Below are 24,368 nucleotides of genomic sequence, written 5' to 3'. Positions count from 1 at the left end.
TACTCAAAGTTCAATTTAAATAAATTAATCGAATATGCAGAGTCCCATAAAAATCTTGCACATGTAGATCTGATATTTTTGATATCTGATATTTTTAGGTATGCTATTTTACCCAATAAAATGACCGACCATGTATGATACCACTCTGTGTAATCACATTTGAGTCTCCTCCACATTAATGGTGTTGACGTTATGGGCGTTACGTTCAAACTGCGGCTTGCGTCTGCGTCAGAAACTACTTCCGGTGGTCACGTAAGGTAGGTAAATAGGGGCAAAAGCAAGCGTACAGTTACCGCCAGATGAAGTGTGTGATTTTAGAAGTGTTTGCACACTTACCGCATGTTTAATCCAGGCCAACATCGCAATTATTTTTTGGCCCTATTTTCTTTTTTCTCCATGTTTGCTCGAGCAGGATGTCTTCCCAGGGTGGCATGGACCGGCTGCCGAAGGTCATTCTTGCTCTCTTGACTAAGATAATAGCTGGCTAGTTTAATAAACCAAACACAGACTGTTGTTTAAAAAAGTACTTGCACCCAAGAAGTAACGTTAACGTTAGTAAATAGTGCAACAGGTACACCATTTTCGGTTAACAGAAGTTGAAATGGCTAAATTAATTTAGCCCATTCACTGCCACATGCTTAACGTTACGTACCTTTACCATGCCGAACAGATGTTTCATAATAACCTAACAACATTCTAAATTTAATCTATTTGAAAGTGCCACACACACATTTTTTGTAATGTCTACGATTCAATAGATTCCTCTGACAAATTCGGCATGCATATGATCCATTAACAATCCATATTTTCATGAAAAAGTCAACCTTTATCATTTGCTTTACTGTTGCCGTTAGCTAGCTAACGTTATGCCGCCGTCTCTATTCTTCCACCTAAGGTTGGCGGTAGTTAAGCAATTAAACATTTATATTTAACTGGATTAAGTACTGAGAGGCGAATCAAATTAATACCGAATTTACAATTAGGTGGTCACGTTTCATGACACATTTACAACAACGTTTTAGGAAGTGTTTTTTCGTTGTCACTGTAGCTTGCCATCTTGATATTGCTAGATTTGTAATGGACTTTGGCATGTCTCATGCCCACATCAAATCTGACCTGATTTCGAGTGTCTGTGAAGAGCGTGTGTACTCCTAATCCTCCTGGATTAACTAGTAGGCTACATAAACCTTACTGCAGGCGTTAAACGGAGTTAAACAGCGATATTTAAGACGCGGTAAAATCAGTAATTGCTAGCTTTACAACTTTAACAATGTTCAAGTGTATTTTCAGACCAGCAGTGATTCTCCAGTTAGCTATTATTTTGACGCTAATTATAAGCGTTCAGATCGTCTCTTCCTGTGATATCTTCACGTTTCTGAGGTTATTGCCTGAACCTATTTATAATCCTTGTAACGTTAGTGTGCGTCAGTAAGATGACAGGAGCCACATGCCTTAAAATATTCTATGCTCTTTGATTTGTTTTTTGTTTTGTTTTTTTTCAGAATGGGGAATTTTACATCCTCCACAGCTCTGTCCAGCACATCCTGTGTACAGTATGTTCGGGTAAGTAAATGCTTACAGATCTGTTACCTGCAGTCAACTTGTTAAACCTTTTGGGACAGTAGTACGCTGTGGATCTCACTACAACCTATTTGAATTATCTGTGTCTGATAATTTTGCATTAAAGCAATACAGTTTCAGTTATTTTTTGCAGACATGTCTCAACATTTTATTTGCTGGGGATTCCTACAGTCCACCAGCAGTACTTCGCTTCATACTCAATTTCGTTTCTTGGCTTCTTTTGTCAGTTTATCAGAGTAAAAAAATAAAATATGAAATGGACCCACAGTTATCTCACTGACTAAATATTAACCATGGGAATACTTAGCCTAATGAAAATGCAGAGTAAAGGTTTCTTCACCTTTGCCCAGCAACTCAACTTGAGGCCTGGTATGTGCAGTCTATGTCTGTGTTCTACTGATATTTAATTCAATCCTTTTTTTTTTGCATGACCTTTCAGGAGATGGTGTCCCAGAACTGTGTTGTGATATTTTCCAAGACCACCTGTCCTTATTGCAAAATGGCCAAGAATGTGTTCAATGAAATTGGTGCGACCTACAAAGTGATTGAACTGGACGAGCACAATGACGGGAGGAGACTTCAAGAGGCCTTAGCTCAGATGACCGGCGCAAGAACGGTAAGAGCCTCATGCTTTATTTTGGGATAGGAATTTTAAGTAACTTTGCAGCCTGTTATTTCAGCGAAGAGTCAAAACATGCATATTTGACAGCTTGTTTGTTCTGGCAGTTCTGCATTCAAGTTAAATTTAGGTTGCCTTGACTAGTATTGTTTGGGCTGCAGCCAGGACTCAGGACTTCATCTTGAGTCAAGATAAAGACCAGGGGCCTCATGTGTAAAAGACTGCGCAGCTTTCATACCAGAAGATGGCGTACGGCCAAAACTTGAAAAGTACCTACGTACAGAAATATTCACATGTACAAAACTGGGCGTACGCCAGGTCCTGCGCACCTTTCCTTGAACCCACTGATGTAATGCCATTTAGTAGTAGTAAGTGTTAGTAGGCTCAGTGAAACTGAGTCCAGCGCGAGGGAGACCCGACTCAGGAGGAGGAGAGGTTAGTGAGGCCAGCGTCTCCACGGCAGGTGACAGTACGCACGGATCCGCTGCACCACCCATGGATAAAATAATGAAATAATAAATTGGACTACAGTACCAGAAATATGTGCAGAATCAAGACAGTCAAGACGGCCCAGTGTTTGGTGGATTGGGTCGGGTTCATTTCCTACACCTTGTTCACTTACATGGCCAACAAAGTCATCCACGGGATCAATTACGCATCCCATGAGTTTGCCCACCCGACCCAGCGTTTGTTCCTGGGGAGATGGATCCGTGCATCCCGCCTCCTGTACGCCATGGATGTCTGAGGCTCGGCAACTACAGACTCACAGACACTATCGCATTTTTCCGTGCCGATCTTTTTGTTGCACAGTGACAGTGTTTCCTTTAGGATTTTTTTTTTAGCAGTGGGGGCAGGTCTGTCCGAACAACAACTAATAGTTAATAGTGTTAAAGATGTTGGAGTACCAGCGGATATAATAATGTTTTTTCATAGAAAACGTCACAGTGGTATTCCAGTAAGTGAAGTGGAAACTTATATTTTGTAATGTTTGGTGAGTTTCGGCACTTATCACTTAGAATTTGCCACGTTACAGAGCCAGAAAAGACTTTGTGGAGGGCCCACACATTCTCACGTCTGCTCAATAGTTTGGGTGACAGGCGCACATTGTCACGTCAAGTACATTTTTATAAATCGCACTGTGAGCGGGAAAATCAGCGTACGCAAGCTTTTCCTGCGTACGCAATGTTTATAGATGAGGCCCCAGAGCAAGTTGCATCCTTGTCAGACGATAGTCTTTGATGATGGCAAATATATACAGTTTAGAGAAAGGTCACCTTATACAGTGGTGTCACAGATCGGAGGCCCTTCACTCACAAATTATTTTTGGCCGGGTACAGACATTGGCTGGCAGAGAGCACTTTAACTAGACAAGTTTAATTTTGGCCTGCCATCAAGTTACTTATGGAATTAACATTGCTTAGCATCACCTGATATGACCCGTCTAGCTGGATGCTTTGTACACTGCTTTTTGCTAATGAGACAGAGAGACTAGAGTTGGTGTGTACTGAATCTGGGAAACATCATTTTGTAAATCCCGTTGTCAGAATTCAGAGTCACTAACATTCACACGCTCTAATTTTCACTGGAGCAAAATGCTGCACTGTAGAGCCTAGCACAGGGTTCAGTAAAGAAAAGGATCGGATTTTAATCGGCTTTATTTTAGTTGTTACTGATCCGTTAAAATATGCCCAAATCGGCCCCGATACAGATCCTTAGGATCAGCTCGGGACATCTCTATTGGAAACATGTTGATGAAAGTTAATACGAGTCACAACAAAACAAAGTATTTTCCCAAAACTCTTACCTTTTTTTTTTAAAGAAGGTTTAAAATGCTAAGCTCCTCAGACAGGCTGTAGTGTTTTGGCTTGATGTAGTGGGAGATGGAGGGCTGCTGCCTGAGGATGTCAGGTGACTCATGAAGCTTGACCTGTTTTATTTTTTTAAAGAGCTAATGTTAAGGCATGATTTGTGTGTTCAGGTGCCGAGAGTCTTCATTAATGGAAACTGCATCGGAGGTGGCTCTGATACCAAACAACTCCATCAACAGGGAAGGTTGCTGCCCCTGATCCAACAGTGTGCTCCCTGCTGTGCGACCAGCTCCGACGGCTCGGGCAGCGGACAGTTTGAGTCCGCTAAATGACTAACCGTTCTTGTAGTTTTTGTCAATCCTGTATTCATCAAGTGTTTGCTTGATCTCGTACTACAAGTTAAACATTGCTTGAGCATGTATATGTTATTTATTGATCAAAGTGCATTGGATACTTAATGTTCTGCTACATACGTTTCCATCCAGGGATGTAAAGTATTATTATTATTATTATTATTATTATTATTATTAAAGCTGTCATCTTTTAAACAAAACCTGTGAATTGTGAAACTACTTTTCATCTGCATGGTTGTATTGAACAATATTACAGTCATAAAAAGCGCGATCTCTCTCAGAATCAAGCATCATCAAACTGAACATCATAGGATTGTGATGTATATATATAAACTGATGTATTGACAGTTTTTATATATATATATATATATATATATATATATATATATATATATATATATATATATATATAATCTTCTCTGAGTGTATCTCAGGTCATTGTTTATATGATTTAGGATTAAGAGAACTACAGCTGTTTGTATGATTGGTACATGTTATTATGCACATTTATTTAAACATTACACATTGTTTAGAAATGTTTATTTGCATAGGATGATGTGAAAAATAGAATCATTTTGTATTTTCTTTTTTTACTTTGTCGTCCAAGCATTTTCTATGTCAATGTATCTGATATCTTAGCAGAAACTGTTTGTCTCTGAATTTCTTTGATATTAGGTAAATGGTTTTACCAAAGTGTATGAATAGCCTAATGAATCATGATACTGGTCAGTGCTATAATTATAAGATTAATGAGCGTAGGTATGTTTTCTTAATTCCTTGAATGTGTTTTTATGATTATTAATAAATATGAATGAAACCCCACCATCAGCCTCCCATTTCTGGCTTTGCGTTTTTAGGTTTTTACCGAAGAGTGCTTCATTTGTTACCCACGTCGATGTAAGCGGGAGGGGGTTGAATGTAGTTCACAAGAGGGTCATTTTTGGGTCATCGTTTTTAGTTTTCTCTTTGCAAATGTTGATACATGTATATTCATAAAACGAAGCTTGTCGCCAATGTTTTGAAATATTTTTTTTATCAAATATGTGTTAATATCCGACGGTATACGCTGTGAAATCAAACGCGCGCACCCAGATTGCCCACATTGCACTGCATCACGGTGAGGTCACTGCAGTGCTTCAGAGAAATTAGCTGGACTAGCGGGTGTAGCTACTGCTAAGCTAGGATATTAGCATCTTGTATATGTGCACAGTAGGTTGAATAAACAGCATTGTAAAGAATGGCTGGAAGCGCAGGAGAGTGGTGTCTGATGGAGAGTGACCCTGGCGTGTTCACAGAACTGATAAAAGGATTCGGTGAGTGACTAGTTAAACGCTAGCTGCTCATTCAGTGCAACGTTAACGTGGCTATCCGACAGCGCTAGCTAGCTAGCTTAGGGTAACTTCTTAATTAGCTACTGTTGGTTTCCTGTGCAAAAATAATGCCGTGAGGATGAAACCAAATATTTCGGAGGCCATGTATTCTAAATAGCCACCCAAACGCTACATTTATTAAAATGTTGCATGTTTCATTGGGCAGCCTAGCCGTAACTTAATTAGGCAAGCTAACTGGCTAGCATTACTCAGCGTTCAAAACAACGGCGCGTGAAAGATGCCCTCGCTCATGAATGACATTTGTTGTGCTTAGCTCTGCTGTCAGCCCGTCACTTGGAAAAGCTCCTCACTTAGTACTACAAGTGTATATCACACGAATATGTGATGCTTTACTTGTCCTTGTTAGGTTGCAAAGGCGCCCAGGTTGAAGAGATATGGAGTATGGAGCCAGAGAACTTTGACAACTTGAAGTATGTTCATATCTGCAGCTTCATTATATTGCATGCTCCCTCCTTAATAAATACGGGCCTTTTTAAATTGACGTTATGTGTTCTGTTCCAGACCAGTTCATGGGTTGATTTTCCTGTTCAAGTGGCAGCCAGGCGAGGAGCCAGCAGGATCAATTGTTCAGGATTCAAGGCTTGACCACATCTTCTTTGCAAAACAGGTATATTTAGCTTCTAAATATACTTTATTTGTTTTTTTTGTTTTTTTAATATTAGGTAAATAATAATAAGAGATTGTTAGTTTGCAGCTGTAGTATAAATACCAATAAATATGTCCATAGCCAAGAAACGATCAGCCTCTATCTGCATTTGTAAAGCCTTATTTGAAACTAATCAGTTCATGCAATGGTGTCCTTCCAGATGCATTTGACTCAATATCTAACTAGTATAGCTCCAAAAAAGGATCATAATAAAAACGTATTCTCCATATTTGCTACCTAGTTACTAAGGGTACATCAGATGGTAACTGCACTGACTAGAACAAAAGACAAGTGTAATTATAAGAAATGATTAGCCTAACTATATAACTAAGTCATGAGCCTATGATATTAGGCACACAACCCAAAACAAAATGCGAGGGAACTTCTCCTTACTTTATTCTCCTTGCACGATATAGGAAGCTCTCAATATGGATGTAAGTTTTATCATAACATTCTCAGATTTAAAAAAAAAAATTGGTATCTATTGCACCTTTTTAAGGTTTGATGATTTAAATGACAGTGGGTGTAATGTGGTCGTTTTTAAATGCATATGCATCAATAAGGGGTTCTTTTATCTGCCCAATTTAATTATTGTGAATTTTATTTGTGTTTTCAGGTCATTAACAACGCCTGTGCTACGCAGGCAATAGTCAGCGTTCTGCTCAACTGCTCCCATTCTGACATGTTGCTTGGGGACACACTGACAGAGTTCAGGGAGTTTTCACAGAGTTTCGATGCTGCTGTACGTTAATGGATTTTTTTTTTCTCTTGAAACTAAAAAACTGTGTTTTTAAAAAAAAAAAAAAAAACTATTTTAAATTGCATGCATTGATTTTAGGAATTTACTTGTCTACACAATATAGTGTTTTGATGGTTTATGTTGTTTTTAAACTATGTACCTTCCCTTTTAACTTAGTGACACAACGCATTTGGCCGGTAACGCAAATAATAAGCAATACATTATTTCCATCATTTAAAATTTTTTTTGAAATGGCTTTCCTTCTGGGAGCAATACTTCATTGCACAACTTGCCATTGCTATAGTAACTTAACACTAACTCTTACCTTCAAAACCATGATGACTCAGTGGTCTGTCCCACAAATGTTCAGAAGAACCCGGCTGAGCTCATTTTTGACGCTCAACTTCTCCATTTATTTGGAAAAGCTCAAAGTATAGAGACTACACAACGATACTTTGTGTTGTTTTTTTATTTATTTTAGTCTAAACCAATTTAGAAATGGCAAAGATGAATTATGAGGGAAGGCAAGCAGGTCTGGAATCGCTACATAGAATAATCTTTTCTAGGCATGATAATAGAAGCAACAAATTAGTCATTCATTTGAATTAGTACCTTTTTTTTAATTTTACTTGCATTGAAAAAAACTAATTGGATGCATGACTTGTTACTAGCAAAAGGAATGTATAATGTGTCCCATACAGCCTTTCATAACGCTGCTGCATCTTTAAGGCAAGGGTTATTAAGTCTATATTCTAATCCTGCACCTCCCGCTCTTCTCAGATGAAAGGTTTGGCTCTTAGCAACTCTGAAGTGATCCGACAAGTTCACAACAGCTTTGCCAGGTAAGCTCCTGCTCCTATCATATCCAGCTGCTGGAGAAAGTCTGTTTGATTGGCTTCATGTTATTTTTAGCTCCTCATTCCAACTCTGTGAAAAGTCATTGGCCCATTTGTTGCCAATTCACCCGTCTGCTCTTGTGAAACAGGCAGATGTGAGGCCGGGTGATTTGTAGGTCACCCCGAAACTTTGTCAGTGCTTACCGTTGTCACGTAAGCACTTTCACAACACACTTAGTGTTAACATTTTTAATTAAGACTTTATTTTAATTGACAAACATGTTTAACATTCTGTACATCGCATTGATTTAGTGACTTGAGTTCTGATTTTCTTGGAGTCTCTACATCCCTACTCGGTTAATAGACAAAACAATAGCATCATCATTTGTTTGTGTAATGCATGATAATTATCTCCTGCTTTGATTGATTTTTGTAATTGTGCTTTTTTTTTTTTTTGCATTTGCAGACAGCAAATGTTTGAATTTGATGCAAAGTCCACAGCGAAGGACGAGGACGCCTTTCACTTTGTGAGCTATGTTCCTGTAAACGGCAGACTATACGAGCTGGATGGACTTCGAGAGGGACCAATTGACCTGGGTAAGCAAAAAAAGAGTCATTTGTTATTATTATTTTTATTGCTTTATGGTTTCAGCGCCAAAATTGGCAGTTTAATGTTGAAAGTCCCTCGGCGTGAGGTCCTGCTGTGCACAGCTGAATTTAATCTTGTAGGCCGTGGCCCATTTCCTCTAAAACTGTCTGTTTTATGATGATGTACAGGGCCGTTACTGTATATATGGACACCTGCAGTATTATTTCTTCCTGTCTGTTTTTCACCAGGTGCATGCAACCAGGATGACTGGATCAGCGCAGTTCGCCCAGTGATCGAGAAAAGAATACAGAAGTGAATATCTTTGTCCATTTATTTTAGATGGATCTTGGGTTAACCACATGCTTTTTATCACAGTTAAAGTGGAATTTGAATGCTTTAAGTGAATCTCTTTCACTTTTTTTTTTAAGTAGTGAGACACCAACAGAGAATAAATGTAAAGCAGTACACCGAGATGATTTAGCAGACAACCTTTTTTTTTTATCCATCTCATTTGATTTATTTAGCATTTTTCATGGTTTATAATCTTATAAAGCAAAGATAGTATTCTCTTTGTGTATGCAAACCTGTTCTGCCAAATACTGTACTACCTTAAATTTCCTGACAGCGTATCATTCTATACTTTGTAAAATTGTATTGTTTACCTCTTTCAGGTATAGTGAAGGAGAGATCCGATTCAACCTAATGGCCATTGTGTCGGACAGGAAGATGATATACGAGAGAAAAATCGCAGAGCTCCAGACCCAGCTTACTGAGGTGAGTGGCAGAGAGAGAGCTGAACCCAGTGCACACATGACAACTTTCTCCCTGCTTCGGCGACAAGTGAAATGCATCAGATTTCAAAAGATAACCTTGTTGTGCTCAAGTAGAAAAAAGAATTTCCGTTTCTTTCTTTGCTTTGGGACTCCATCCAGAAGTCTGACTGTCATGTTCGTCACATCATATTTGTCATCCACACATAATGTGAGACACAACTGCTCCAGGTTTGATGAAATCTACTGTAATAATACAATCTATCGCTTAGGGCTGAAACAATTCCTCAAATAATTCGATTACAAAAAATCCTCGATGCAGTTAAAATGAGAACTCTGTACAGTGTCTACTGAAAAACCGAACTAGCTTACCACAATAATAGCACGACGTCAATGCTTCAGCATCTCAACAGAAAACATTTCTCATCCATTCAACTAGGGCTGAAACGATTCCTCGAGTAACTCGAATAATTTGTTTACTAAAAAACCTGGGCGCCGATCAAAATGATTTGCCTCAAAGTTTCGTTTAATCAATGTTACCAACGTTGTATCGCTCACGGTGTTTCCGCACGGATGATTATTACTGTCCCACACCGGGCTGACGCTGCTGGCGACACATGCCATGAAGGCTGATGGCGCAGATTACAAAATTAAGAAAGAGAGCGTAAATAGCGACGGAGCTAAGAGAAGAGACAGGCTGGCGAAAAGGACAGAAAGTGTCCAAAGTTTGGAGTCGGTTCAAACGTCATTAAAATGAAAACTCTGTACAGTGCGTCTACTGCAAAATCCAACTAGCTTACCACAATAATAGCACGACGTCAATGCTTCAGCATCTCAACAGAAAACATAGTCTAACTTATTCATCCATTCCACAAAGCGGACCCGACAAAAGTAAATCACAGAGTCGTATGGACGATGAAACTACACCAAACACAACAACTCCCAAAATCAAAGACAAGAAAATACGTCGCGGTGACCACAATTTGATCTAAAGAGCCGACTTGTTGACTATCCTTTCGGAAAAACAGCTGACTGTTGCGCACCATTTTCTCTCACACTCTCTCTTCACGGAGAAACAGCTGATCAACGATCTACTAGCATAAGTGTAACAGAGCTGTGCGACATTGTAATCAAATATATAAATGAAAATAGGTTGAGTATAACTAATATTTAGTCTAGTAGCCAGCCCAGAGAGCCCCATTGTGAACCCGGAAATGTTGAGTACATCAAGGTTTTATTGCAGAAATGTGAAGTATGGGTCCCCAGCATACAGAAACTGCCTGATGCTGATTTCCGTATGTTGAGCAATTTGCATAATTAGCTAAATTTGCATAATTACCAGAATCTTCCAGAGTGACAATAGATTTTTTAGAATTTAGAATTTTTTAGAAAATGGATCAGTTTCTACAATAATGGAGTGGTTTTAGAGGATGGTGAACGTTCAGACTTCTAAATGGTAATTCTATAACAAATTTGGATATTGGAACACCGGCGTTATTGAACTCATAGCCCTATCGAACAAGCTAATCAAAAACAACCAAAACGATAAGGAACGAGCATTTTTGGTACAACATAACTTAAGTTGTGCCCTCGGCAGTCGAGCTAACCTAACGTTACACTAGCCAGTATCCTAAAAGCCTGGATGGCTAGTCTAGGACGGCTAGTTTACCGACACCTCTCTGAACAAGTTTTGACATTGGTACACTTGGTATGAACCAAGTCAACATGATGCCATACTTTATTCTTGAAATTTGTATTTTAATCTCAACATGTTGAAATAAATTGGAATGATAGTTCAATACGAGTGTTGACTTTCAAGTCGGAATTCACCTTGCAAATATGTTTTTCTTATATCGCCTTAATATTCGTACAAAAGTCAGTCAAGGGATTTAATGTTGACATTACTTATGTTTTTTATGTTTTCACATTACGATAAAATAATAAGATTGTGAGTTATAATGACAATATTGTGATCCATTTTGTGGGTGAATCTGGTGTTCTAAAATTAGTTACCATTATTTTAAAATTTCGGATTTTCTTTTTTAAAAATTCAGACTTCTTGTGGTTTGATGAGGAAAGGATTAAAAACAGCCGATATTCAGTGTTATTGCTGCTTTCTCAAGTTGTTGTGGTGGATTATTTAACCATTCGACTCTAGGGTTAAGTACTTTCAAAACAAAGAGATGGTTTGATCAGGTCAAAATGTCGGGAAAGAAGTGTCTATTTGCACCATGCAGTGGCAAAGATGGTGACTTTAAAATATCTGGGTCCAAAGGAATCGCTACTCTGCTAATTAAGAGCTCGGAGACACAGTCATACATGAGACTGATGGCGCGTTCATGCCACCTCGGAATGACGGGGACCGCCCCCGTGATTACATTGTTTTTCCGACTACTAGCGTTCACATGGTGGTTAGGATGGTCGGGATGTGTGTTCTTCTTCTTCTGTTATATTGGCGTTTGGCATAACAACTTGTTGCATGACTGCCACCAACTGTTGGGCGTAGCCTAGAGCATCAGGTGTGTGAAAACATGGAGGCCACAATAATTTGCTGCTGTTTTCTTATGCGAGCATACAAACAGCACACCGTCAGGTGTTATCTGCAGGACAACGAACAGCGGCTTGTTTCATAAAAGCAGAATTTATAAATCCAGGATAACCGATAAAGCGAGGCTTGACCTAGTCTAATCTGTGCATCCTGGCTTGGTGCGTTTCACGAAGGCCAAGCCAGGCTGAGGAGGAGCGACTAGGTCGAGCCAGGCTGAAGTAATTCAGATAGATGCGCGTCCACGGCTTTCCTCAAAAGACCGCGAGGTCGATCACAGATTTACTGATGCCAAAATGGAGAATACGTATTGTACATACTTTATACAGAGTGAGCAGCAGCTTCTTGTGGAAGTATGATGACGTGAAGCACATTATTTGTATAAAAAGAAAAGAAACACGGCCGCTGTAATGAAACGGCGAGAGAAAGCGTAGGAGACGATCACGGACCGACCGCGTAAGCAGCCTAAATATATACATTAACTGACCACTGCTCTGAATTGAAACCGTCATAATCATACCATTCAAGGATTAGGCTACTTATCATTTGCACTAATTAACAGTTCTACTCTTTGTCTTAAAAGTGAGCAGAAGATAATGTTACTCAGGAAATTTACCATGAAGATCAATTTTCTAGGCTAGACTATGATGTGTAAATATCTCTTTCACTCTGTTCCTCCCTCTCTCTCATGGGCTAAAATATACATTTCCTAAGTCATTAACTTCCACTGCTCGCTTTTAATGCAAAGTGTACAACTGATCGTTTTTGTAAATGGCAAGTGACTCATTGAATGCTTTCAGTTAAGAGCAGTAGTTCATAAATGTATATTTTTAGACATTAGTCATTCAGTCGGTCCGCTAGCCTATTATCTGCCACGCTTTTTCTCACGTTTCTTTTATTTTTTATAGAGGACGAGTTTCCTTCTCTACATATTATATGCCTTGCTCCCTTGTATATATGGACATAGAAAATAAAGACACTGAAGAAATTGGACTCTAAAATCTAGAAACCATAAAGATAATTAAGTGATAAATCCCATGCACACTGTAAACATGAATGGAATGGAGTATTCCCCCCCCCCTCCCCCCCCTTCAGCAAAATGCAAGGTCAAAAACCATTGAGGTGTCCTCTCCCTGTTGTTACATGAATGTACAGTAGCCTACATCACTAGACAGTTACTGGTCCAGTAAACTAAGACTATAATTTGGGAGGATTGTACAATTAGGATATGTTCTTAAAATTGTACAATCCTCCCAAATTATAGTCCCAGTTTACTGGACAACACAAATTGTGTGCTAAGAATGCCAAATCCGCACATGGAAGCAGAACAAACATGAACAAACAAACATCCTTATTGTTACAGAATTAAAAAAAAACTAATTAACTAAAATAATTCAAGGTGCATAGGTCAACTATAGAAATATACATCATTGTATGTGTTGCCCTTAGTAACAGACTTCATTTAAAACACATTTGAAATTTTATCAGCCTTTTCTACTTATCTCAGCAACTCTCATAATATAGTCATCAAACTTCTAACAACAACATGAACAGCAGTCTTCATACAGCAATATAACAGTAACAATGACTGTCACATGAATAATTATTAAAAAAAATAATGGTCACAACTTTAAATAATAACAGTACTTAAATGAACAGCAATATGCGCCTGTTGTATTTTAATCCAGGCTGATAACAATAGGGTAAAACCACTGCTGGGTGATCAGAAAAGGCTCCAGGATTAAATAAATTCTGGTTGTTGCCTGGTTGGGAGCAGGCTAGCTGCACAGAATAAATCTCCATGGTGATTGATGTGCCTCCGCTTTCGTGAAACCATGTCAAGGCTAAATTCATCCAGGATAACGGGGAAATCCCGGCTTAATCCCTTACCTTGGTTTTGAAACAGGCCCCTGGAAAGGACATGGATAAGGTGGTGTTGGTTTTATACATAGGCCTATTTATGAAAAAAACATGTTATGTCTGTGTATGTTTTTCAGCAGAGGCGTTTGTCCACAATAAATAAGTTTATTGTCATTGAAATATGTTCAGTGAACCAAAGTCGCCCACATCAAACGTCAGTTGTCACCAACGCGTCACCAACTGGGAAACTCGGTTAGCAAAATCTGGCCCGAGTTCCCCACCTCTGATTCCCACAGGAAGGGACGTGAATGATGACGTCTTCACTCGGAAAAACATATTTCCGATGTCCGTGAACGCACGGTTTGTCAAACATTACTTCTACTGATGGTGCTTCATCAGCATCTGCTAAGTCACAAATCTTGCTACAGCTCATATACTTCTGGTGAGGCCCTCTTGGTTAGCCTTGCGTCTGGCGGGCTGACCCAGGCTGACCCGGGTTGCCCACACTCCGTTTTAGCTCTTGAATCTGGTGGAGTTTTAACTGGGTCCTCGTTGGATCTTGCGACTTGCGGACCAACCTGGACAGCCCTTCTGCCATTCGGGCATTGCCCTTGTATGGCATGTATATACTGTATATTTGTACATAATTCGTTGATCACACATGGTGATGGGCTTAGGTGATGTCATCTCATTGGGTGTCTTAAAGAGCTACCCCATTAATATGTATTGTACAGTTGCAGGATCCAAGTTATGTCAAATACCCGCATTGCTTTTTCCTCCAGAAATGCATGACATTCAGCCTAACAAAGATTCATCGTCAACAGTGTCAGGAGCGGATTCAGCTTCACTACACCCTGAAAACAATGCATCAACATTCACAAGAGCACTCATGATTCTGAAATGTAAGCTTATTGTGTTTAGCATAAAAATAACCTAAAATTATGCCTGAAAGTAATCATTTGCCTAAATAAATCAAAATATGTAAAAAAATTAGCTCTTTGAAATCTGGAAATGCCAGAAATGAAATCAGCATCCTCTAAAACCACTCGTATATTGTAGAAATTGGCCATACAGTGCAACATATGTGGTCAAAATGGACGATTAAGCTAATAATGCTAATTATACAAATTGCTCAACATATGCAAATTAGCATCCAGCAGTTTATGTATACTTGGGACCCATACTTCACATTTCTGCAATAAAACTTTGGTGTACTCAACATTTCCGGGTTCACCTAGTTGGCTACTAGACTAATAGGCCTATATACAGATCAGTCTCAGGATGAAACTTGTAGTTCTGAAAATTAAGTTGCACAACTTAAGGTAATATTTATGTATGTTTAACGTAGGCCTTAGTTTGAGGTTATTGCATTTCAGAAAATGTTTTCTTTAAAAACAATGTAATATGGCACTTAAATGCACTTAATGTTTAGTTTGTTTTATTGAAGAGCAATAATATATTTAATAATAATAATATTTGCAAAAATTAAACCAAACTATTGTATATTATTGCTCTTCAATAAAACAAAAGTATTTCTTATCCGATGAATCGATGGAATAATCGGTAGAATACTTGATTACTAAAATAATCGATCGCTGCATCCCTAATCACAACGGTTTACCCCATAAGAGAGGGGCCTTTGGCGTGCGTTTTTTAGAAGGAACATTCAAATGTCATTTTTGACCAGTTTTGACAGCTCTTATGTGTATTAAATTGATCAGATGAGATGAAAAATGAAAGAGCCTCGCTGTTTTTCCTCAAGCAGTACAGCCAATCCGATGGATTGGCTGTTCAGTAAAAGGCCGCCGCGGGACACACCGCACCAACTAGGGTCGACGGCCAACATAGAGCTCGGTGTGTCAGGGCCTTTAGAGTAACTTCACCCCAAGCCTTAAATCCTTGTTCTGCCGACCTGCCTTTGGTTGAAAGGAGTAGTCTTTCACCTGATGCCACGCCCAGCATCATTATTGGGTGTTGATGGAAATGTGCTCTGTTGCACCTGTGACCAGCCACACCTAACAGTGATGTCAGTGTACAGTACACTGATCACACCCTGATTACACATCCGCATTACTGCAGCAAGGTGACTCATTCAACCACTGGAGGTCAGCAAACACAACGTTTAAGGTTTAACTTCAACAGTGAAAACAAACTTATTTAAGGAGTGGGGTATATATATATATATATATATATATATATATATATATATATATATATATATATATATATATATATATATAATATAAAAAAATAAACCTTGTTTTCTCCCTTCTGTTCTCAGGATGAACCAATGGACACAGACCAGAGCAGCACGTTTCTTAGCTCCATCCAGTCAGAGATTGCCAAGTACCAGCTCCTTATTGAAGAGGAAAATCAGAAACTTAAAAGATATAAGGTGGGTTTCTCCTCAACTCTACATTCCCTCCTATTACATGCTGTATTTCATGTGACATTGACTGTGATAGGAATGCAAGCAAATGGTCCGTAACGCTACAGTGTATTTTTCATGTGGAAAAATGCCTTTTGAATAACCATGAGCACATTTTAAATGTAAAGGCTGTGTTTACAGTAGCCACCTCCAGAATGCAAGAGGTCTTTTTAATTTCCTCCGTACACATCGGTCATGTCCAGTTTTCCCTCACTTGTTGGATTTATGCGTTTTCTCACAGATTGAAAACATTCGGCGAAAGCACAACTACCTTCCTTTCATCATGGAGCTACTGAAGACACTGGCAGAGTACCAACAGTTAATACCTTTGGTGGAAAAGGTATTTTCTTTCTGTGGCTTTCTTCAACACTACATGCCTTCTATGTATACTGTACGTGCCTGGGAAGACTAAAGTATCTTGAGATTTTAAAACATTTTTGGTTATTTATCCTCATTATTTCTAATGGTATGTCTTGTAGTTTTAAGGGACTTTCATTAATAAATAATACAAGACTTGTCAATGTTAAGGGCCTCAGGAAGTAAAAATAATCAACAAACGAATAGACCTTTTTCACGGCAGACATGTTGACATGTCATAGTAGGAAAAGCACTGTTGTATTCCAAACCATTAATGATGGCTGCATTCCACTTAGGAGAGGCCCTGGTATTGTGCATACTGACTCACTGAAATAGCTTACTGGGACACTTGATGGAATTGAGCCATCGTTAAGGTTATCAGTTTCAGCTGTGCTTTTCCTACCATGACAAGTCAAAATGTCTGCCTTGAAAAAGGTCTATTGTCAAGGCATTTCAGCTTCAGTGTTTGTTCTGTCCACTAGAGGGCAGACGTAATGTCTCACAAGCCATGACATAGACATGCCATATCTAGTTCATGAATAAGACTTTGAAGCACTACAGTAATTCAAATTAAATGTCTGCAGGGTGTGTGCCCAGAATTGGCGATTAGAGTCATAAATACACTATTCTTTACTAATTCCTGTTTAAATTCTGGACACTAATGAAAATGTTTTTTACTCGCCAGGCGAAGGAGAAACAAAGCGCCAAAAAAGCCCAGGAGGCCAAGTAAACAACAAACGCTTCAACAGAGAAGCTTCTAATCACACACATGCATCCAGAACCCTACAGTCACCCTTTATTCACTGAGCCACATACAGATACTGTTCATCATCTGTCATATTCATATTAATGACCACGGGTGGTCTGCAGCACTTCCTCACTGTGGCATCCTGTGAACCATCCAGACATTAAGAACTGCACTGCAGGTATTGCAGAGAGACTGTCTGGCAAAATGCTCTCTCCATGTGTGTCCATCAGCTCTACTGCATGATAGAAGGAAAGATGTGCTCAAATTTTGTTCTGTCTTATTTTCATAATAAAATGTCTAGATGTTTGTGAATTGGTGTTTTCATGGATAGATGTTCTTTTAAACATATCAGTCAATGATAGACTTGTCTGCTGATATCTTTTATCTAAATGCTCTTCACAGACTTAGTAATAGATCTTTGCCACCACCTACTGGTAAAGGAGAGGAAAAACAAGGGTTGTATTTATATTACATTACAGAAAGCCATCTGCTAAACCTTTTTCTTTGTCCAGGGTATATTAATGTATTTATATTTAAGATGTATATCAAACCTTTTAAAAACACTGGCATTCAAATCTGCGTTGTTCAACCATTTGACCTGATGAATGCCCAGTGACAAGCTGCCAAGTCCTTATAAGTGCATCATTAAGAAACGACTGCTACAAGGTTAGTGACTCGTGTGTTTTTTGGATTGCTTTGCGTAGCAGCATGTTGATGTTTTCAACATGGGAGTAGCGGTCTCTGTGATTTGTCCTGTAAATCAACTGTACTACACAAAGAAAACGATACTTAGCTGGCTTACGGGTCGTGCTTGAACACAGCGTACGTCTAAAGGCTTGCGTAGTCTGACGTATCGACAGTCTGACGACCAAAGTAGAACATAGCCCTTATTCTATTTTTGGCTTCAGTGTTTACTTACACACCTTAAGTACTCCTTGAATCTGATCCAAGTAGTCTGTTGCCAAGACCCTTCATGGGAACAAATGGAAACTTGCAGGTTTTATTACCAGTTCAGAGACAGACAACACTGTCTGTTTTATTATCTGAGGTCAGGCCACATGGATGAGCAAACAAAGTTTTTTTTTTTTTATGGTAACAGTGTTCCAGTTCTACAGGGTGTTCATGAATACCTTATCATTTCCTCATAAAGCCATCCTCGCACTCTTTTTCATCTCTGTTTTATTCTTTATATCTGGCTGAGGTCACACGTATGGTGAGGCACGCAGACATAGATGCAAATTCTATACAAAAAATTAAGTCTTAAAAATAGCCATTGCCAAAGACAATGCGTAACGGAATGTTTGCCTTGTATGCCTACTTTGAAGGTCAAGAGAAGTTTATTTGTACAGCTCGTTAATCACATACAGTGTCTCAAAAGGCCCTTAAATGCAGCGGTTCCATAACAGACAAGGAAAAAAGTCCTCGGAAAATAACATGAATGCTGCAAATAATTGTTTTTGCTGATTTCTGATAACTCGTTTAGGAGGAAATGTCAGGAGAATAACCAAAGATGGAAGTGCTTGGTTTTTGTTTGACCAACAGCCCAAACACAAAAGAATTCAATTTTAAGATGATATAAAACAGAAAAACAAGCAAAGTTGAAAAGCTGGAGCCAGCGAATGTTTGGCATTTTTCTGTTGATAAAGATGATTAATAGGTTTTCATAATTAACATTTATAGAAAAAAAAAAAGGAAGTTTATATAAAATTAGCCCATGAGAGGTTTATAATACAAACAAAACCCAGCGTCTATAGCCATGCTAGCAGCTCGGAGAGGCTGTACTTAAGCACAGCGGTGCTTTAAACTGAATGCTAACGTCATCATGCTAACATGCTCACTGATTGAATTAGTTTTGCAGGTATTTGGGCATAAACTAATGTATTGTACAAAGTGACATGTTGATGTGATAATGGAACTATATGAAAAGTTAAAAGGGTCACCAACGTTATTACAGTTCATCCTGAAGCAACCCGTTGTCACTCCGAACTCGTAAAATACAGACGCTTGGGCATTGGCTGTCAGCGTTAGATACGACGTGGAAAGCACCCTTCATTGTGTGTGTAGAACGCACCGGGCAGAGCAGCAGCTACGCGGTGCTTGAAGATGACGTGGAGCGATAACGGTAGCGAGTAGTATGAAAGCCCAAAATTCTGCGTGGATGGGTCAAACAACACACAACTTTCACCCCGGAGACGGGTTTGTGTCCTGCGTGTCACTTTTGTTGCTTTCTTCTTTTCCTAAACCTAACTGTCCCGTTCTTGTCCCGCGTGTCACGGAAATGTACCTATTATAAGCCCACCCACAATCTTTACCTTAACCTAACAGCGTCAAAAGTATAGTATAGTCCCGCCCAAGCGTGTTTAGATAAAGCGGGTTTAGATATGGCGCTAAAGGAGACTTGTAGCGTCAATAACAACGCCAAAGGCATCTGACCAAGCGTCTGTATTTTACGCGATGGGAGTGAGAATGTGTTGCCTGAAGAGAATGTAATGCCTGTAATACATTATATGGCAATCCATCCAATAGCAGGTCAGACATTTCACTTAAAACCCCAAATGTCAACCTCATGGCGGTGCTCCAAGAAATGGCAGCAGATCACCATGGTCAGTAGTTTCAAATCTTTTGGGGATGATGACTCATCTTGTCTCTACAACATTTAAGGGCAGTTCATTTAAAGGAACACGCATACAACGCATCGTATACAAACTGGGAACTATATTCTCAGAAAGGCGAAGCAGCTGCTACTCTCTGCTACTTGGGCGGAGTGATTTGCTTGCAGCACCTGAGAAGCCCCGAGCATTCTGAGAATATAGTTCCCAGTATGTATACGGTTAGAAGATGGCTGTGTGTCATGTGACCTTGTTATTTGTACACGCTGTGACTATACAAATCACAACATGTAAATAGGAAAATGTTAGCGTTATTTTGTCACTTATTGGGAGCAGTAGGCTAGTTGGAACCGGTTATCTCCAGGATCTGGGCTAACCAGGCTAGCGGTGGGGGCGTCAGACAGAGTTATAACATGCACGGAGATTAGAAGGGTATGTATGGACTTATCTAACTCTGGGGGATACGGTGAATAAGCTAAAGTCTCAATAAGTCGGCGTGTTCCTCTAATAGTTATGTCAGCCTGGACCAATAAGGATAGAGTCATGCCGCTGACGTTTCTTAAAGCTATAGTGCGTAGTGTCTGTCGCCCCCATGAGGAATTCTAAGTAATGACAACTAAACTGTCGGTGCATTCACATGAAGCAAGCCTTTGGTGGTCGTGCACCACCCCCACCCTTCCTCCACGCAGTTGCTAGTAGCCAAGGAGGACACGGAGGATTCAAAATAATGGACTCTTCAGAAGAGGTAATTATCTTCACTTGAACTTCTGCGCGCGAAAGTCGCCAGACTACACAACTTTGTAAACATAGGCATACTGAAAAATACAGAGGCAAGGCAAGGCAAATTTATTTATATAGCACTTTCTCATACACAGAGGTCATGCTTTACAGGCAGAAACAGAGCGAGTTTTGAGGAGCTGATAGGCTTAATTAGCTTTGTATAGACTCATTTGGCAACGGCTTGAATGTAACGGACGTCCATTAAAATAAAATAGTTGCGCACTATAGCTTTGAAGTGGGATTATTTTCATTCCAATACTAAAGAAAATAACCCCTTTGTTATTACAGTTGCACACACATACTTTTCTAGCCAGTCGGGGTTTCAGATAACAAATGTACTCCTCTAACCTGAAGGCCAGCAGAGCATAGGGTTCTGCAGAGCTGCCGGTGTAAAAGATGACCTCATTACAACACGACAGCAGGCCACAGGTCTGAGGACAGAGCAGGAGCTGTCAGGCTGTCAGGAGCAACGTCCGGTTGTCTGGTCACTGTCAGCGTCTGCTACGAGTTCACGGCACACACACACACACACACAGCAGGCAGGGGAGAATGCTCTCTGCTGTCAGTCAAGGTGTTCTTTACCAGTGCTGGAGGAAGTATTCAGATCCTTTACTTAAGTAAACGTACTAATACCACAATGTAAAAATACTTTGTTACAAGTAAAAGTCCTGCATTGAATATGTTACTCATAAGAAAAAATAGGCTGAATGGATTGAGTACAGAATTTGAATAGATATATAGTATATAGTTATATATTATTGTTGGGTAGTTTAATTTATAATAAAACATCGTATTTTATACACTACATGTGTTTTGTGTGCAAAAATCATAATTTGTAAAGTAACTAGTAACTAAAGCTATCCGATTAATGTAGTGGAGTAAAAAGTATAATATTTTCCTCTGAAATGAGTAGAAGTAGAAATTAAAAGAAAATAGTCAAGTACAGTACATTGAGTACATACAAGTACCTGAACATTTGTACTTAAGTACAGTACTTGAGTAAATGTACTTAGTTAGTTTGTACTCTACATTCCACCCCTGTTCTTTACGCATTGTTACAGGACCGGAACTCAGCTGTGATTACGTGGAACTCCACAAAGAGGAATGAAATGTTCTAAAAAAAAATAAGGGGATGTTGTTTCTGTTGTGCAACTGAACATCCAGCACATTGTCTCTGAAAATATGTCAGTATGTTGATGTGTCTGAACTTTGTTAAACCAAACCACCTGAAGTGCTTGACGTATACATTAAACCATTACAAGTTTTGATATTTAAGATGAATAGTAATTGTAAAAATGACATTTATGTCATGATTGTGTGTTTCTGTTAGTGTTTCCTGTTTTATTTTGAAGTCTCTGTTTTCTCCCTTGTCTTGTCTAGTTTTACTTCCTGTCTTTAGTTTTCCCGCCCTTGTGATTGTCTTATGTGTTTCACCTGTTGTATCACCTGTGCCTTGTTTGCTCATTACCTCCTGTATTTAGTCTCTGTGTTTCCCTGTTTCATTGTATTTTTTGTGTTGGAGTGCTGTGTATTTGTCTGCCTGTTTGTCGCTGTGTTGCTTATTCACGTGGTTCCTGTTCTTCTTCTTCTTTGTTACTTAGTTTTCTTGGATAACCTTGCTTGCTGTTTTTGGACACCTTTTGTTGTATGGATTTTTTTGTTAATAAATATTCAATCTCATCACATCGCCTGCCATCTCTGCATTTGGGTCCAACGTTCTCTACTGTTATGACATTATCGAAGAATAGACAGAAACTACTGGAATTATCTCAAAGTTAATTTTTATCTGCGAACACAAGGAGTTTCAGCACTACAGCATAGTACAGAAAATGTCCATTGAAACAGCTTTTGTAATACAACATACAATGTGTTACAAAGTCTATAGTCATAATAAAGAGTCAATGTTGCCAGTTATTATCTTCAGTCTGGGAGGGCTCTGCCCTCAGAAGCATCCTGTTCCTTTCACAAGGACAGTCGATGGCTCCATGGTATATTGTTTAGAGTACTCAGTATAATATGGTAATCTTATGCAAACAGTTTTAATAATAATCAGACAAGTATGGAAATCATTTTTTTCTAACAGTCAGTGGGAAATAAACTTTCTGCGGTGCAAAATATTGCCTCACTTTGATTTAACAAACAAGATATTTTAGTGGATCAAATAACTGTACAGTTTCCTCATCAATCTACACTGAATAACCCACTGACATAGCCAAAACAGGGGTTTTAGACATTTTCAGGTGCCTTCCACTTCTCTTGATCACCTTTGAGATGTTCCGACCTACACCTTGATTGGAGTCCACCTGTGTCCAATTCAAATGATTGGATAGGCTTTGGAAAGGCACACACCTGTCTCACAGCTGGCAATGCATATCAGAACAAAAACCAAGCCATGCCATCGACGGACTTGCCTGCAGAGCTCAGGATTGTGTCGAGGCACAGATCTGTGGAAGGCTAGGAACAAAGGTCATTTGACTCGACAGTTCCCCTACTTTCCTCTGAGCTTTTTGCGTCTTTTACGTTTTTGTTTTTGTTTTACAACCCCTAGTCTATATCCACGTCGTCCCACTTCCGGGATTGCTCCGATGGCACAGGAGATTCTGCTGGATGTCACTCTTTTCGGCCGGATGTCCGATACCTTTTGTTTTCTTTGTGTTGTAATTTTAAACTCCGGTGGATTTCTGAGGACTATGGTTAACTGCTCCTCAGATCTCTGCAGGGTAAATCCAGACAGCTAGACTATCTATCTATCTTAGTTTTCTGTTGCACGACTAAACCAACCTTTGAACATACACGTTTCACCAAAACAAGTTCCTTCATGAAGCTATTTTTACAGCGGCACCGTGGCTCTGTCTGGCACTTAGCACGGCCCAAGATGATTGTGATTTGGTTTAAAGAAATGCCAATAAACGAGAGCACGTTTTTCTCCCATCCGAGAATGCTGTGTGGACTAGCCAGACCCTCCTCCACAGCGCTGTGGAGGAAGGTCTGGCAATGCGGGACTATACAACCCCCAACTTTACTGTTTTGTTTTAGTCACTGCCATAAATTCATATATTGATGTAAATCCACATCTCGCAATGTATTTCATAAATAAAATAGACGTATTACTATTCAGGATTGGTTTTGAATCCATTCAAATCCCACAATTCCCATTTGTTGAATAACCGACCAAGGTTAACTCGTGTTTTCGCTCATGCTCTATCACTATCCATTTTTAGCTTTGTATTTGTTCTTTTGTTCAATTCTTTTCTTTTCCTATTTGCTGATCCTGCCCCAGTATCAGCCTCAAAAATAAAATTCTCTAAAGAGAAATCTCCGGCTTTCTTTTAACTGGTAACCGTACAACTCACTGTAGTCTTGCATTGCCAGACCTTCCTCGAAAGCGCTGCGCAGGAAGGTCTGGCTGGTCTGCACAGCAATTCAGGATTGGAGAAAAACGTTTATGGTTTATTGGCATTTCTTTAAACAAATCACAATAGTCTTGGACGGTGCTAAACGCCGAGTGGAGCCACGGTGCTTGGAAGGAACTTGTTTTGGTGGAATGTGGCTGTTCAAAAATTGGCACGTGGATACAGACTAATACATAGATACAGTATATAGACTAAACTCACTATGAATCTTTACATAGGAAAAAGTAATAGGCTCTTCCGGTCCAAGTGCTGTACATTGTCATTTTTGCATTGAATTAAGAAATGCATCAGAGACA

The 24,368-nt window shown here is 39.3% G+C and overlaps 2 protein-coding genes across 3 annotated transcripts; both read left to right on the top strand.

The window, feature by feature from the left end:
- The first annotated feature begins 235 nt into the window (after window positions 1-235).
- glrx2 (glutaredoxin 2) lies at window positions 236-4,720 on the top strand. Of its 2 annotated transcripts, none has more exons than XM_078258390.1 (4): window positions 236-257; window positions 1,503-1,563; window positions 2,021-2,197; window positions 4,179-4,720. In XM_078258390.1, exons 2-4 carry the CDS (start codon window positions 1,504-1,506, stop codon window positions 4,338-4,340), a joined length of 399 nt encoding a protein of 132 aa, XP_078114516.1. In that variant the 5' UTR covers window positions 236-257; window position 1,503; the 3' UTR covers window positions 4,341-4,720. The 2 variants fall into 2 exon arrangements, with proteins under 2 accessions (XP_078114516.1, XP_078114515.1); XM_078258389.1 differs by lacking the exon at window positions 236-257 and adding an exon at window positions 264-449.
- Window positions 4,721-5,466: 746 nt separating this feature from the next.
- uchl5 (ubiquitin carboxyl-terminal hydrolase L5) lies at window positions 5,467-17,582 on the top strand. Its single transcript, XM_078258388.1, has 11 exons — window positions 5,467-5,674; window positions 6,099-6,162; window positions 6,254-6,359; window positions 7,015-7,140; window positions 7,918-7,979; window positions 8,440-8,570; window positions 8,811-8,874; window positions 9,234-9,336; window positions 16,019-16,132; window positions 16,407-16,505; window positions 17,208-17,582. Exons 1-11 carry the CDS (start codon window positions 5,599-5,601, stop codon window positions 17,250-17,252), a joined length of 990 nt encoding a protein of 329 aa, XP_078114514.1. The 5' UTR covers window positions 5,467-5,598; the 3' UTR covers window positions 17,253-17,582.
- Window positions 17,583-24,368: the final 6,786 nt, after the last annotated feature.

Source organism: Sander vitreus, chromosome 9 (assembly GCF_031162955.1).
Source record: "Sander vitreus isolate 19-12246 chromosome 9, sanVit1, whole genome shotgun sequence".
Lineage (NCBI taxonomy): Eukaryota > Metazoa > Chordata > Actinopteri > Perciformes > Percidae > Sander > Sander vitreus.
The sequence above is the reverse complement of the archived record's forward strand: the minus strand, read 5'-3'. Positions and strand labels throughout refer to the sequence as shown.